This window comes from Thermobia domestica, chromosome 2 (assembly GCF_964235325.1).
Source record: "Thermobia domestica chromosome 2, izTheDome1.hap1.1, whole genome shotgun sequence".
NCBI lineage: Eukaryota > Metazoa > Arthropoda > Insecta > Zygentoma > Lepismatidae > Thermobia > Thermobia domestica.
In genome coordinates, this window is record NC_137455.1 from 281993664 (window position 1) to 282012331 (window position 18668).

At 33.1% G+C, this 18668-nt stretch overlaps 1 protein-coding gene across 3 annotated transcripts in view; it reads right to left on the reverse strand.

Moving 5' to 3' along the window:
- Positions 1–18668, reverse strand: part of LOC145678532 (uncharacterized) — a 537693-nt gene that overhangs the window by 123499 nt on the left and 395526 nt on the right. For all 3 annotated transcript variants that reach the window (XM_081748781.1, XM_081748782.1, XM_081748780.1), the window contains one exon: positions 1969–2109. In XM_081748781.1, coding sequence (XP_081604907.1) covers positions 1969–2109 — 141 coding nt within the window. The remainder of the gene's footprint in view (positions 1–1968; positions 2110–18668) is intronic.

Here is an 18668-nt window from a genome sequence, read left to right on the forward strand (position 1 = left end):
GAGCCAGAGGAAGCAATAGCTTTTGATATGGATTTAGAGTCCCAAGAGTTAGTTCCGTCTACGCCCATATACTTCTATCAAGAACGAAAATGGTAAAAAATCTTCCGCTTCCGGTTTCAATACTGGATCTTCATCTAACAAAAGTAGTAAGAGATGGCGGAAAAAGATATCGAAGGTTCCATCTGCCTTCTTATCCGTCTAGTAAAACCATTTCCCCCCTTTTTCATCCATTGAAACCAAAACTGATAAAACTATTACTTCTGGTTAGAATATTAGATCCCCAAAATTTTTAGGAATCTATCATAAAATATTAGATCCCCAAAATCGTGCAGAATTCAGCCACAGAATATTAGGTCTCCAGAATTGATTGGAATTCTACCATAGAATATTATTTCAAGAATTGATTGGAATTCTGCCATAGAATATTAGATTCCCAGAATTGTTTGGAATTCTAACATAGAATATTATATTCTCAGAATTGTTTGGAATCCTACCACAGAATATTATATTCCCAGAATTGTTTAAAATTCTACCAAAGAATATTATATCCCCAGAACTTTTAAATTCTGCTGTAGAATATTATATCTCCAAAATTGTTTGGAATTCTACCACGGAATATTATATTCCCAGAATTGTTTGGAATTCTATCATAGAATATTTTATTCCCAGAATTATTTAAAATTCTGCCATAGAATATTACATCCCCAGAATTGTTTGAAATTCTGCCATAGAATATTATATCTCCAGAATTGTTTAAAATTCTGCCACAGGATATAAGATCCCCAGAATTGATCAGAATTCTATGATAACATATTATAGCCCCGAGAATTGTTTGGAATTATACCATAGAATATTAGATTCTTAAGATTGTTCAGAATTCTACTACATAATATTAGATGTCCAGAATTGCTTGGAATTCTACCACAGAATATTAGATCCCCAGAATTATTTAGAATTCTATCATAGTTTCAGACTATGAAAGGAAACTCACTTGTTTTGTTACAGAAATAGAGTCACTTTGAAATCATCTGACCAATTGTATGATTCTGAACAACTTCTTCTAGTGCTTTGCTACTGGATCGTTCAAAGTCAGCAATAGGTGAAAGAAAGATTCCGTACTTCTTTTATAAATAATACGATGTGTTATTCAGGTCATCGTTCACTTTCGAATACAAGTTATCCCGCTAAAACGGGAATAAATTCTAATATGCTTCTCAAATTTCTGAACGTTATCCAGAAATACTTTTCTCCGGATCTACCTCTCGTAATTATTGCTTCTTTGTATTTCTTAAAGAGGGTCTTTCTAGCAGGTTACATACGTAAAAAATGCGAAATTAAACTATTTTAGAGGTTATTTTAGAGTCTTTCTGTAATATTTTCAAAACAAATAAATATATTCGAAAAGCAGAAACGTAGTGAACTAGACAATACGATTTTGCATATGATACCGTTATCACAACTCATCTATCTGCTTTCGATTTGCAACTGTAGGTGGATTTAGAATTTTTTGCGGGTTTTGTAAATAGCGGCATACAAAAAGCAGATAGGTGAATTGTGGTAAAGGTATCATATGCAAAATCATATTGTCTAATTCATTACGTTTCTGGTTTTCGAATATTTTTATTTGTTTTGAAGATATTACAGAAAAACTCAAAAATTTGCGGTAGTTTAATTTCATAGTAGTCAAGACCCTTAATAGTATTGATTCATTGATGACACGACAGCGGAAATGCAACAATATACAAGGGGTATACTATTTGAAAAATAACAATAATGTAGCGTTTTTAACTGGAAGTGACGATATTATGCAATTTTAGCTGAATGTTTAAGTGCTTTGTAAATAGGTCTACCTCTATGCTTTCTATATACTTATTCAGAAGAGGAGGAATCCATTCATCTTCTGTTATCTGGATTTTTCTTCAGGCAAATGAGCCTTAAAAAAATGGAAAGAATTTGAAGTGTACTTACGGACACAATCCCAGGTTCCATCGTCTTTCTTGATGGGTACTTGTTCGAACACACAGGAGCACCTGTCGTTGCTGCACATGGTTTCGGGATGTACCTCCCTGCATTGTTCGTCAAAAGTACAGCTATCATTGATGAAGGCATCTGAAAGAAAATGAAGGTTTGAATAAAAGTAATATAATATATTATATAAATTATTTTGTTATTTTGCAGTTAAAATATCAAAAAGAAAAGACAAAACTATTTATATAATGGTCAAGAAACAATTTAGGAATCACTTAGAAACAGATAACTCTATTTCGCACAGATAAGTATTTATTATAGGACGAATTCTCATGCACAGATTGTGCACTACGAGTGTGCCAAGCCAAGATCTCGCAGGCTTGTCTTGGATCAGAGACAAACAACTGGCGCAACCCAAGATTTATTTCAAGGCTCGTTTGTAAAACGAAAGTGAAAAGAAATCTTTGAGTTTTATGTCCCACATGCCGGTTAGGCTAAAGGAGACGGTGTTGATGAGAAATGGACGAAAATGGTGGAATGAAGAAAATGGTAAGAAACTGGGGAACTCAAGAAAACCCACTGATACGGTGTTTGTCTACCACAAAGCTCATTTGGCGCGAGCCGAGATCGAACCAGGGACCCCATGCACCAGAGGTGAACGCTCTACTACTGAGCCATAGCGGCCCCAGCTCATTTTTAATATTCATTACTCTTCTTTGCAGTAAACTAATAAAATAAAAATTGAACATTACAAGCTGTATTCCGTTATGTCTTATTTAAAAAATCAGTTTAATATAAAAGATTTATTAAACATAGACTCAAAAAAATAGACAGTTTGGTACTGACAAATTAACTCACGTAAAAAGCTATAATTCGAATGAAATTAGTAACCTGAAATTTGCAACAAATGTAGAGCGTAGAGTCAAGCAAAAGAAAATCTAGAAATACCAAGTGCCTCTTCCATTAAAAAAATAGATATTAAATATTAATTTTAAATACATAGAATCAGATCTTTGTAGCGGTGTGACCCACATAAACTTACAATGGAAAATGAAATACAACTAAACAGGTCAGGAATTGTAGGGATCTACACTTTGAAATCATTTCAATTGTAACATATTAATTTTTCGCTACTATTCGGATCTCCCGCGTTATTGTAGCTCTCGTAAAGAATTATTTTGTATTATCAATGTAAGTATTTGAAATGAGAATAAAATATATTGTTTGTCATTTCTTCATTAAATAAAAAAAATTAATTCAGACATAGGTTTAAGTAAATTCAGTGAGTAACTCACGTCTTCAAATAATGAAATATTCGTGTGACGAATGCATGAGCATTTCATTCCCGAAGGAACATTATATTCAGCTAAGAAAGAGAAAGAAATTTCTTTGCTTTCTAAAATGCACTAGATATTGCTTCTATTAACTAGTTCGGAACGTATGTGGAAATTTTGTGTCATTAATATGAGAAGCTTATTCCGTTTTCATATAAAATAACGCTATAAAATAAGGAAGAAAGTTAGTTATTTTTAAAGTGCATAATCCTCCCGTCTCCAAGTAAAAAGTCCCTAATGCACCATTATCTACAAAGACAAATCGCTCGATTTCATACACGAAGTATTTGAGTTTATATCAGTATATTCCTCTTCTAATACCCATATAGGCGAACGCTCAGACATTTTAGCCACAAATCTTCACTTCTTAAACAATATGAAATGAAATGAACTCTCTCAGTTTAACGTCCCAAGATTATGGCCTTTATGCTAAGGGAGACGGATGATTAAGGGTCTTCACTACTGCAAAATTAAACTACCACTAATTTTAGAGTTTTCCTGTAATATCCTCAAAACAAATAAAAATATCCGAAAAGTAGAAACGTAGTGAACTAAACAATACGATTTTACGTGTGATACCGTTATCACAACTCATCTATCTGCTTTCGATTTGCAACTATAGATAGATTTAACAGTTTTTGCGGGTTCTGTAAATAGCAGCATACCAAAAGAAGATAGGTGAATTGTAGTGAAGGTATCACATGCTGAATTGTATTTTCTAGTTCAGTATGTTTTTGCTTTTAGAATATTTTTATTAGTTTTGAAGATATTACAGAAAAACTCTAAAATTAGCGGTAGTTTAATTTCGCTCTCGTGAAGACCCTTAAGGCAAGTGAATGATTATAGAAAAATTGGTGTAATGAGAATGTGGAAGAAGACGGGAGCACTCCGATAAAACCTACGGACACGATGTTGCCAACCACAAACTTACTTAGCCGGGGTTCAAACCAGGGACCTCACTCATCAGAGGTAAGAGCCGTACCACTGAAGCAGTGTGCCCCTTTCTCAAACTACAGTTAGATTTATAGTAATTAGGTTTTCATCTGAAGACAAAAGGCAAACATTCTACAAAAATCTAACGAAACCCCTAAAAAAATTATTCTGTTTGACGTATTTTGATGCTGTCTCATACGTAATACTTAAAGAAACTGATGTACTGCAAATTAATTTTTAAATATCAATAATTCTACTGAACAGAATCTAAAAATAACTCATTTTATCAGCCGGTTAATTGAATCTGAAATACGTAATGAATCCGGACGAATCCAATGAAATCAGAAACTTAATTTTTTGTTCTATTTCATCACTTACTGTGATCCCATTGCTGCTCAAAAGTAAAAAAAAAAAAAAAAGTACTGCCAGCAAAATTTAAATAAGTATTAGCTATAGATTAATTCAAATTACTGAAGTTGAACAAGTGTATCAGAGAATCAATGTTTTTGACATTTGCTAGTGGATTTATGCTCTCCGCTCTCGCCTTTAATTTGATTTTCGATGGAAATTCATAGTTTGAGCTTCACATTATACTGTAGTTCGTCTCATATAGACGGCATATTTCTTATTCTACACTTGTAAAATGGAATACAATTACAAACGTGTCTTGTGAACATTTTTGTTTAGTAAAGGAACTAAAGCTTCATTGCACATAAAAGAGAGCATTACTAGTGTGTGAGTCAAAGAAGTGGGAGAAGGTTCTTTGTTATAAATGTTGGGAGACATGCACGCAGGGTAATGTCTGTATCTGATGACGTGGCTGTACTATTCCAGGCGACGCCCTGTGACACACAAACCAAGAAAATATTTATGAATTCTGTATGAGTCACAAAAAATGTATGAACCCTAACTATAGATAGATGCATTATCGATTAGTAAAAATGGATTGATTAGTAAGGATTTTAAGTTTTAAAAAATAAACAATTTATATAGTAACTATAATTAAAATAATAGTTGAAAAGTATAGATAGAAAATTTAAAATTAGAGAATTAGTTTGAAGGAATAGAGTGGAAGCTATGATCAGTAATAGTGCAAGAACTGAGTAATGATACTCTATACAATATACGCGTACATACTTTATATTCGCTTGCAAATGTGATTAATTTTCCTCCGAATATAAGGTATTCTAAGCTTCTGTAGAGTTAAGTGCCAAGGCTGTAACAAGTTGCACGGTGTATTAATAAAAGAATGATTATATTTCGTTGCAAATAAAACACCTGTTGACTACTTTACGTGGTGTAAATTGTGTCATTGAAAAAGAGAGTTCTCTAAAGTTTAGGATGGATTACCGACAGTTTGTTTACACACACTGCAGGAATGTGTGGTCATAGTGTCCCAAATATCGATATAGCAAGAAAATAGATCAGTCGCGGATAACAAGATATCTTCCTGCTGTAGCCATTCTGATCACTGGATCTAAGCCGTGCAATTGTTTCCTTTGGGGGGTTCGTTAAAGATAAAACATTACCAATCTTCTTCTAGAATTATCAATTCCGAATAATAAATGTATTGTAAATAATAATCCTGGAATATTTCATATAGTATGGCAAGAATTAGATTATCGCATGGTTAAGCCGTGTAACCAAGATGTACATAGAGAATTATAATTAACGTACCTCGAATTTAAATTGTCCCTATACTAAATGACGTAGATAACCTTTATGCAAGATTTTGTTTTATACTTACTAAGTTCTACAATTTTTTCTTAATACTATAATTCTTACGTGAAGAGTGGCTTAAGCCCAATGTATGGGCTCCTATGGATGTCTAAAGAGACGAATCAAAATCTATTTCATATTCCAAACATTCGTCGTTTAATAAATGTGTAGTGCTATGTGACAAAATTCTATTGTTAAACATAAAAAATACTAGCTTCGTTCAACCTCATTCACTGGGATTTGCTAAAGGAAATAAAATTCCACTCCGGAATAACTTTATCTTTTTCGTATATATAAAAATAGAAGACAGATAAAGAAGGGAAATGAAGAGGAAAAGGTAGGCTTATATAAACAGAATATGCCGTGGAGTCTTGAATCATTTATTACAACTATGTCGTGTGGGTTATCTAACATTTTCCGAATTTATAAGAGAAATTTGATGATAAGTTGTGGATAGTTGATTTATCAAAGTGAAATTATAAAAATGTATCTCAATCCACATGTTAAACATGTTCAAAAATTCATTTCAAACGATTTAGCCATCATGTCGTGAAAAGGTAATACGCAACGTCGATTTCATATTTAACTAATCATATTGTCGGGTATGTTCACTTCCAACTAAAACTATATGTGGCTGAACTTTGGATATGTACAAGGTTGAGTCATAAATCTTGCAATATTTACACAGCCTAAAGAACAGGCACCTATATACGATGTGATCGACCGTAAGTATAAGATCAAACTGACCAAAGAGGTAACGTTACAAACGATATATTTGCCATGGAGACCACCACTCCATCAGTATCATAAGTCAATTTTAACTGGCAATGACGATCAATGCTCAACATCTGATGAGTTAAATGTTATTGTATGAACTCAAACTCTGGCATAACACTACGGCAGCAACCCAAAACATGTGCATACGAAAGGAAAGGGAAAGTGAATCATAGCAAAGAAACTTCTTGCTTCCAGAAATTTCGTACAGATGTAAAAATGTCGAAGAGTAGCCAACCTCCGGCTGTCCCAAGGTAACATGTTCCGAACTCATACGACACGCCTTTGAGGAAAATCGATCCACCAACTCACAACCATTACCAAACCAAATAGGCATGTTTCGATCCACTGTATTGCGTCACTTTCATGAACTCAGAAAAACCATCATGATCTGTCTTATTGTGCCACATGAGTTAACCCGAGCCCAGGCCCAAAGAAGAATGGATCTGTGCAGAAAACTGCTGCAAATTCTGCGCGGTGTGTGTATCCTGAAACATATTGTTACATGGGACGAAAAGTGGGCGTTACTAATAAATCTAAATGTGAAAAGACAGTGGTTGAGAAAGGGATAACTTCCGTAACTTGTCGTCTGGATGATAAAGTCATGCTTAATGTGTCGTGGAACTACGAAGGGGTAATTCACTTCGAGTTCGTTCATAACGGTCGTACTATCAATGCTGACCTTTATTCCGAACAATTGGAGCGGATATATGTTACACTACACCACAACACTCTGCATGGTGAATCTGAAACGCGCCCACAACAGGATAACGCAAAACTACACTCTGCTCGAAAAGCGTAACAAAAATTTCATTAACTTGATAATATTGAACTGATGTGATATCCTGCATACAGTCCTGCCTTTGATCTTTTGGATCACAACCTGTTTCGGTCCATGATGCACTTCCTGAAATCACGATGCTTTCCTGTCAAGCAGAAGGTGGAAAGAGTAGCTACTGACTTTTTCCACTCTTAAGAACAACATGTGATATCGACGTGGAATCGAGGAACTGACAGGAATATGGTTGCATTCAGTCCTAGACGAAAGACTATACTTTAAATGTTAATTTCCTTACATTGTACCGTAATAAATACAGGTATGTTTTGTACATGAATATTACAAGACTTATGACTTATCCATAAATTACTCCAATACGAGGATTGCAAGCAATTTATTATTATTATTATTATTATTATTATTATTATTATTATTATTATTATTATTATTATTATTATTATTATTATTATTATTATTATTATTATTATTTTAAGAAATTCAAAAGTTGGACCTTGAGAGAAATGTATAATGAAAGGAAAGTTAAATATATTTATTTTGTATTTAAATAGTTTAAATATTTGTTCTATTTGTTTCCTTGTTTGCTTGTTTCCTTGTTAATTACAGTATCGTAAATCAGAACGTTAAAAAATGCTGAACCGTGGAAACTAAGATACCGGCATGCTATTATTTCCTAATTACCTGGCAACACAAAACAAAATGTTATCAACAACACGTATTACACGTAGATACACGAAGTTGCCTCTGTTCTCTGAACTAAAGAACTCTTTCACAAAGTTGTTAAGAGAAAAAGGTTTCAAGGTAGTTGGTATGCGATACACGGCAATTTCCGTATCGATTACAAGCAACGATCAATGCTTTAACATTGCACCACCATGACCGCAAGCAATCATCGCGGTAGGCCTCCAATGAAGATTCATATTTTTCGCTGAAGGCAAATGCTTCGATTTCCTTGTTACCATAACCAACTATTAATTTTCACTTATTTCTCTCTCACATTCATTTATTTTCCGTTAACTTTTGCCTCGAGAAATTTAAAGATTATAGTCAGCTTTCATTTGAATATATATGTTATGAAGTTTTACACTATGTTTTCCTAATGAACTTTTACACTATGTTTTCCTAAAGCTAATATCATGATCTATCACAACTCAGCAACTTGCTTTTTATTTTTGTCAGATTATGTATTATAGGATAGTCCAGGAAATTTCTGGTAAGAACGGGTAATAAATTTCTCATATTGTTTTAGGATTATTGTGGAGCAGATTTCATTTCTTTTTTTTTTTTTTTTTTGAGTGGTGGATGGAAGCAGTATTTTATGTGTTGGGTTGGAAGTCGATGTGCATCAATGTGTGGGAAAGAACTTTTAAATTGCTGAAAAATTTAGAAAGAAATAGGTCCAAAGAATCGACCACTAGAGAGTCGTATCCCACTGCGGTCTGGTAAAGAAATGCAGAACAGTACTCATATCTCACCTCCCTGCAAGTCCTTCAACCAATAACAACACATAAACACACAACAGAGATTTCACAAAACAAATGCAGTGACTCGTCAGATGTAGCTAATATTTTACTTAATATTTTAGCGATCACTTGAAAAGTTCGTAACTTACCATATTATGTCCTAAATGTAAAACTAAAATTAAGCTACTATGATATTTTCCATAGTAGAAGCTGTGCTTTGTTATAATTAAATATAAACTAATTATTTGCTGAGCAAAACTATATATTTTTATTAAAATTCAACACGTGTTACAATTTCGCCAACTAACTCTTTGGCTTCATCAGTCACTATGTGATACAGGATAACTGTACAATCGTATATACATACAACAGCTAAGATATCTTTCTTCTGATTGGATATTTTAATGAAAATATATAGTTTTGCTCAGGAAATAATTAGTTTATATTTAAGCTACTATATATTGAGCGAAGTGGTGACTCACAAAATAAACATTGACAACATAATTGGAATTACACTATACCTTAATTGTCAATTATGAGAGATTATTCACCATAAGGAAGGTTTACCATTTGTAAGTGTAGCAGCTATTATTGTAAATTCCATCCAGGCAACGATAAGAATAACATAAACAATAATGAAGGCAAGAACTTATGAAACAATATTTTCAATTTCAGTAATGTACTATTGCCAGCTATGTTTCAGTTCTTTCTCCTATTCCTGAGAATATATTAGTTTGCTGTTACTATCATTATGTTATCTGGCACAAATGTTTACCACGAAGGATTTCTTTTAGATTCAGGGACAAATGTAATTTCAATGGAAATAAATCTGATGAATAGAGTGGATGCAACAACAATTTTAACTTGTTTACATTTTAGTGCTTGATCAGTAATTTTTGTGCTGTCAACAACACTTTCCTTTGTTCAGTTAATCAAGTTACAAATTTTCCTTTAGCTGATTTAGAAATTTTGCATATATTTTCTCTGCATCAGTTTCCTAGTTCACTTCCTGGTGGGGATAGGGTTCCCAACTAACTGGTATTTCAACGTTTAAAATAGAATTATTCTTAATCCCTTTTGAGGACTAGGAGTAGGTGACAGTAATTTTATTTTTCAGACTTGAGAATTCTGGTTGGGAGTGATTGGCTCGGATATAAATCCGAAGAATTGTTCAAATCTAGTTCGAGAAGTAAATCCTGTTTCCTGGGACTCAATGCTGAAAAGGGACTTTAGACTTCAGTCATTCAATAAATAAAATGTGGTATCATTTAGCTCTTTGAAAGTAATCAATTAATATCATTTCCTTATTGTTCTATATTTATTGTTCTAAGTGGGTTACGACAGTTAATTCTATGGCTTGACGTGCAATCCGCAGTTCATTTTAATATTATGAAAATTTGTTGTAAAACAGTTGAGAAATTTATATTAAGTTTAATTAATTTTATCAGTAGTACCCGTATTATATATTTGTACATAAGTTCATGTGAAAATATTATTATAAATAGACTATGAACACTCTTTAAGAAACTTGTTCTCGGAAAATATTAAAAAAAAAAGAACTCATATATATTCTGTTATTGAATTGTCTACGTATTCTGGAATTATCAAACTTGAACGAAATTTATAGAATTTCTGCAGATACAGAATCGCAACAAAACAAATTATTGAGGAAATTCTATCTTCAGTGTGGAGTGAACCAGATAACGTTGCCTGAGTAAGAATTGAGTATTTTTGTAATAGAAAAATATGCCAAACAAAATGATAGCTTAATTTTTTAGGCTTAAGGGTCCCATTCTCTCAACACCACCAAAGCCTTCAGACATGATATAATCTTCATATAGATAATTTTGTCAAAATTTTCAGTACTAAATATGCAATAATAGGTGATAAAATTTCCGTATTTCGATAAGTATTGCAGTGTGTATTTTGAAATGATAGTACGTTTTCTGATTATCACTGAACATGTCTTTCTTTTACCTGGATCTTTTGCAATGTAGCTATATTAGGTCAAGAAATATTGGATGTGCTGCGGTGATTCATGGGTATCGAAGCGAATATATATATATATATATATATATATATATATATATATATATATATATATATATATATATATATATATATATATATATATATATAAAGGAATTTTGTAGTTATTCTCCAGATTTTCTTAAGGCTATCTAAATAGAACACAAGTATGTCTTCTTCGAATTTTAAAAATATATTAAAGTTGAAGTTTAATATTACATAGTAAATATGAAATACGAATGATATGACCACAGAGTCATATCGCATCATGTATGAATAGTAGATATTTACTGTATTTTGTGATTCGTGGAAAATCATGTTTATCAACTTAGGGAGAATAGGAACTGATTTACTAACGATGTGTATATTATTGTTCTACCATCGTATTTTTGTTCGCTATCGATTTTAATAGCCCACTTGGATCAACAATGATAAACTTATTATCACTCATCATCGCGCTTCTGTTACTTATAATATCTATCATCCTACTTCAACTACTGCTGCTGATGTTGTTTATATCATGTTATGGAGTCTAACCTTACATAATATACCTTTTTTATGTTTTTTCCTACTAGTATTCATAAATTAAATAATAATTATGGAAATTTTATACAAATTGAGATTCATCATTGAAGATACCTATCGAAGTCATCCATAGCCAAGAATTACATCAGAAATCCTTGATTATTTTCATTTGTTTTCTTTTGTATCTGTTACTTGTATTAATATTAGTTTGGTTATAATATAATATCAATTCCATTCTAAATTTTGGTTATTGTCTATTAAGATTTTTGTTAATAATTTGTCAATAACGTGTCATGCTGCCCTCTGGATGATGTCTCCAGTATGTCGTCTGTAAGTCCCAATCCGACGTGTCACACTCGATATCAACGAATCAGGAATGAAATAATCTACAGATGCCTGTTCTTACGATCCCTGTCAAATAGAAGTTTTCCGTTGCGTGATACTAGATAGTTGGAAAGGCAGGAGCTATATACAGTTTGTTGACCAGTACTATTACAAGCGTTAAAAGCAAGTTTTCTAGCTTTAAACTTGGAAGACAAGGGTGTGAAATCAAGTCGATTGGCGATAAATTTGTATTTTCTTCTAAAGACATTTTCTTTGCGGAAGATCTTACACGTTAGAAGACATTAAAAATCTCGCGACACAGCGGTTGAGAAATCTGTTATCTATAGTTATCTAAGATTGATTTAATTTGATATTCATTTTAACGTCCCTTTCACCAGCTAGCTTATATAAAACGAGGACATACAGTTTAACGTAGGATACGAACCACATGAGCTCCCGCCGGGAATCGAATCTGGGTCTCCGACGCCAAAAGCATGTACACTAACTGCTAAATGAGGAGGAAGCTCAGTTATCTAACGTGTTTATGAATATTTCGAATATTTAGATTCTAAACACAACAATAGATACTAAAATGTCTTTCTCTCAGCATAGGAGGGAAAGAATTGAAAATGAGAAATGTTGAAAGGAAACGTAATTTTGTAATGGTTAATCTGTTCTCCACGTTGATTATTTGAGGACGATTTTGCTGTCCGTTACTAGCAATGGTGAAAGAGTGACCACTGAACGCTCTGGATTCATAATCTAATGTTAACAAACGCCATTTTAACTAACCGTTTTTAATTTCCGGATGACATGAAATGCCACTTCATTTCCTCCAATTTCCCCTACAAATCCCAGTTGTAGGGCGCAGTTTTTTTTATTCTTATAGATTATTTTGAAAGAAAGAAAAGAAAAACATGGCTTATTTCCAGTCCATTTGATATTTCTGATCTGAGGTTTTGTTGACAAGGGTGACATTACGAGAGATTTGTCTGCCTTCTGAACACGTTTTTTCACTTCGGAGTAGATGTTGGCGCCAGAGTTGCCAACTGACTTCTCGTAAAAGAAATCACATATCTTTTAACACTTAAAGTAACTACGAAATAACTAATACAATTTAACACTTAACAAAAGCAGATGTCATGTCCCTTAGTATAGATATAATAATGGGAAATAAACAGTTAATTTTTCTAAAATCGAATCAATAAATTAATGTAGTATTACTAGTATACTTTTCAAAATATTAGAAAATTTCATCACACTACACATTCGTCAAGGTTCCAGTTTGAGACACGCACATATTTAACTGATTACAAAGATTTAATAGAATGAATGTATTAGTTTTTCTTGCGAAACGGAATGTTTTCTTTTTCACTTTTTTAAGGCTTGCTTGGACTTTAGTGTATCACACGTATCTCAAAATCTCTCGAGAACTGGACGAAGTTTTACTTAAACTACTTTACTCAATAACATAACAACATTTTTCCAAAAAATTAAAAAAAGAAAAGTAATAGAGGCGGCTGGAGTGGCTCTGACGCAACCAAGATAACTTGCTTTGTATACAAAATTTTGAAATGAAATGAAATGTTTCAGTTTAACATCCCTCGATTTTTCCCTTTAGGCTAAGGGAGAAGGATGATTAAGGCAAGTGAATGATGATAGAATAATTAGTGGCATGAGAATGTTGGAGAAAACAGAAGTTCCCGGAGAAAACCGACGGACGTGATGTTGCCCACCACAAACTTACTTGGCCGAGGATCGAACTAGGGGCCCCACACACCAGAGATAATCGGTCTACCACTAAGCCAAAATACCCTCCCCCTGAACAAAATTTTATTCAATATTCTTAAAAGTATCGTGATGGCATAATTGAAGTTCAATTGTGTCATTCTCAGTGAAAATCCATGTTCTCCCCGAAAGTATCATGGAAGCAACCTGCGCTTTAAGACCTTGCCCGTGAGCACCCCAGCCTGTATTGAAACCGGAAGTGATAGACGTACTGGTTTTGGTTTCATTATTGAATCCCCGTACTTCGAAGTTTACTGTAGTTTCACATCGTGAAACGAAAATCTATATATTAAAATGCTATGTTTATATGTTTATTTCCCATCCTTTCAACAATGAGATCTCGAGAAACCACAAATGCCAGAAACGTGCCGTTTTCGCTGGTTGATTCCAAATTTTATGTAGATTGTCCAGTTCTAATTGAGTACTTAAAAAGTGGTCGTTATTTATTTTTTATATATTTTTTAAGGGTACACTAGATGTGTTGAAATTTTAAAAAAAAAGTAAAACAGCATAGCCTATGAGTTATACATTCCAACACAACACATTTGTACACAGGGATTGTATATCTGTCAGGCGTTTATTTCATGGCTAAATGATGATAAAAAAAAACGAAGGATAACCATTTCTCCAGTCCAAGATGAATCTTTGTTGTTTAGAGTGTTTTGCCCAATGAACACCACATATCATCGACATTATAATTAATTGTGTATGTAGTGTATTTCTTATTAATACTGCATGCAAGAAGAAAGAAAACACTCATCATACATGAATTAGAAACCACAACCGGAAGTATTCTCAATCTTGCAAACGGTGCGAGATATTGAAAAAGTAATCGAAATATCTCCCCTTTAGGGTACCGTTGCCAATTTTTATCAAGACGTCATTCACTTGTATCTATAAAGGGACATGTACAGATGTTGTGAAGAATGATAAGGAGATTCATGCTCATATGTGAATGATGCGCTGTGTAGAGAGCGCCAGTTCAGCTAATCACTTGTTAAAATTGTATGAAATGATCAGTGTGATTTTCTGTTAATTTCTTGCTTTAATATGCTCTAATAATTCACAATCAGTTTGAATATCTTTTTCTTATTTTATTGTTTCATACTTTAACAATAATCATCAAACGTGACAGAAAAGAAGTGAGAAGCAAGCAACTGACCATCGTATTAAATAATACCGACGCTCAGCTGGTATGCAGTACTCGGTAAATTAGGTCTTTAGTATGTCTGGTATTTTATTTCTAAATACTCGAAAATGCATTTTTCTTTTTAATGAAATATTACAAGGAACCTCTGTGACTTCATTATCATATAAATGAAGGAAACACAAGGGAACGAATGGGAAAATACAGAAAATATACGGCAACTCATAATTCAAAACAACTCAAGAAGAAGGAAGAAAATAATATGTAAAAATATGCGTTTATTATTTCAAAGTGGAAGCATGTATATATTCTTCTGAATTTTTCTTGAAACAATAAGATCGCAAAAAATGTAAACAATGTCAAAAGCCTATTTGTTGAAGTTACTATCTAGAACTTATTTACTAATATTATTAGTGCGTTACACATCAATAAAATGTCGAAACGTAACATTAAATAGAAAAAACGAAAGAACGAAGGGTATTTGGGCAATACTCTTTTACTAATTTTAATTTCTAAAATTATACTATTAAAGTACATGGAAATAACTTACTAACAAAATTCGAAATTAATTTATTTTGGTAAATAAAGGTATATTGAAACAAATTTGTAAACAGTTATAGGCAATTGTCTTCAAAATAAAGATGACAAGTTTGGACGAACAAAAGGACTAGTGATGGCTGAAGCAAAAGGACAAGTAATTTCCAATGTTTTGCCGAGGCAATAACCAAGCAAAGTTGAAGAGTTTGACAAGAGTACTTATTTTGAGGGTTTCCGTGTCGCTCTCCATATCTTTTCCTGATGCGTGACCCTCATATCTTTTCCTGAGTTTCCTGAGTAATACTTACTTTTAAACTTTCCCAATGGCTCTGACCTGGAGCAACCTCTTGTCAGAAGGTCATAAATTAAAAGTGTATGGATAATAAATGTATGCAATAACGAAGCAGTTCAGATACGTATATGTGCAAAGTCAATTTGGATAAAGTTGAATATCCGGGTTCAATTTTAACCTTTTAATGAATTAAATAAGACAAAATGAAATAAATTAAACTTGTAGCTTTAGCACAATATTAAAACAATTTTGGCTGCGTGAACTTTGACATTAAAAAATATTGATTTGTTTCTTGTAATTCAAATAATATTAACTTCGATCTTGCAGTTATTATGAATATTCAAGTGAAGTGATTCCCCTATTATACAAGTTAGAACTATTGTACACGATTGAAATGCTCTGGTACTGAATACAACTAAAACTCATTTTCGATGAAATAGGACATTGGTTAATATCTTTATTCAATGCAGAGGCAGATTGGTAATAAAATGCTGAACATATTGGAAAATCTAAGTGCACATCATTATTAGAGAAACGGTAATGATTGTACCTAAGTACAATCTTATCAAAAGTAGATATTCGCATACCTTTTCGATAAAAAAAAAAACCTTTCATTTAAATGTGTAAATCTATTTTAGTACATTATTAAAATTCTACTCAGGTTTCAGTTTGAAACTTTGTACTTCTGCAGAATTTAAGCCTACGAAAACAGATGTTGTATCTAGAGCCTACAAAGAAACCTGGAGGTAAGAAGATCGTTGCCATTGTTATCAGTTTTAAAGTTGAGTGTCTCGTTTCAGCACAGAGGCAATATGAAACGTAAGATGCGCAAATTACATAAGATCTAACTGTAAATCGAACCCAAATCTTCATCACCGAGAATAGCGACGTCAGATATTAGGTCGCGTCGGAGGGAATACGGGAAAGAGTAGCATATATGACCAACAGCATAATAATATTTGCTAATATTTACTTAAGGATCAAGGATTTCCATAAGATTTTAGGAGGAAATTGAGTGTTTGGTAACACTGCAGAGTCATTGTATTCACCAGAGAAAATTATATCTCGCCATTTGCCTCCTGCAGCGCTTTTCAACACAAAGGGTGTCTCTGGGCTTTCTGTGTCCTTTGTTATATTTCACTTCACAATATTACTTCTTAGAAAAAGAAATATACAAGAAAAGAAATGTGTAAAATATATAAACCTCAAAGCCATTATTATTGTTATTACTACACTGAAGCGACGAAAGGAGAGAGGAAAGTATGACGATCGTGAAAAAAAGAAATCGAATTTGAGATTTCAACGGATTTACGCGTTTCATGGCCCATAGACATCGATAGTGAAACAATGAAACAATCACTTGAAATTTACACAATAGAAGCACTTCGCAAATAATTTTCAAGAGTTATACAATTAAAGAAATAAAATATATATATAAAAAAATGACTCACTGACCAACACTAGACTGGACGTTTGAGTATCATATGATCTGACTCAAAACATTTACTTGCTCGAATTTTTATCTGCGAATATCTACTGAAATATAACGGACTCGAAACATTTCTAAAGCGGTTATCACAAATGATAAAAAGTGAATAACATACGACCACAATATGGAGAAAAAGGTCTTAGTTGAAGCGAGGAGAAACTCCACAGTTTGTGTCAAAGCCCACAATGACGATAAGGATTGTTATGCTGTGCGTTTGGTGAAATTAGAAGGGTATCGTGTATCACGAGCTGGTGCTGGCGGGCAGAATGATAAATTCGCACTTTTATTGTCGACAATTAGCGCGCGTGCTAGTAGTAATTAAAAAGAAAGGGCCGATACAGGTCAACAGAAAGGGTGACATATGCCATACAGACAACGCCAGATCACATACTTATTAACAAACTGTCAGATTGAGAAAATTTATCTGGGAAGTTTTAATGCATCTATCGTGTTGCCCTATCCTGGAATTGTCAGGCTATAATTTGTTTCTGTGTCTATTGGATTTCCTGAATAGTGTTAAGTTAGTTTCAGAAGGTGCCTCTGGAAACCATGTGTCACAATGTTTGACAAGAAACCACTGAAGTTCTGTAAGGAAGTAATTGTGATATTGCCGGGTCATCGAACAAAATGGTTCATAGAGTGTATCATAATATTATTTTCAAATTACAATAAATGTGCCCCCAATTTTGACTTCCAAAGGCTCAATATTTTTAAAACAACCTTATTGAAGTCTTTATAAGATATTACGCGTCTTGGTCCTTGACATAATGACATCAAATCCTGGTATATTCTTATAGGCAGTTTCGGCTTTGAAGTAAAAGCCCTTGGCGGTAAGTTATCCTTTTAACACTGTGTGGGTGAGGCATTGGTAAAGTTGAGTATTTGTTTTATGTAATTATGGGATGTTTTAATAAATATCTTGACACAATCTTTACGTACTTGAATTTGGATGACTTTTGTCCAATCTGCAGGTTGGCCCTTATCGATTGTTCGAATTTCTAGAATACGCAGGTATTGTAAATATTTTTCCTGTCTAGGATGTCTTTAGTATGCAACACATTAACATCATACGGTTGTTTCTTTCTTGCCAACCTAATTACGACATGAATTGGGCAGGAATAAAAATGTGTTCATTTCATCGAAGTGCATTTTAACTGTACTGAAAATGGAATCGTCTTCACTTTGTGATTCGTTTCGAAGATGAAACATGTATGGTGTTGATATTTTTTGCTTCAATGTTTAAAAAATAAAGAAACATAGAAGGCAGGATACTGTCTTCATTCTGAGATGTACATCCATCGGCGAAGAACGCTACATATTTTATACCTTGTTCATATTTCATTAGCAGAAAATTCCACAAGTTTGTAGCAACTTTATTTGAACCTATTTTCGATAATCCTATGTGTCAAAGTTAGCAATGATCGCTTTTACTAGCTAATTCATAAGTTGTAAAATTGTAGGCTGATAATTTTGCTTTATAATACAGTTTATTTCGTTTATTATGTGGTAGATCTATGACTTGTTTCATGTCAAAAGGCATACTAGTTTCCA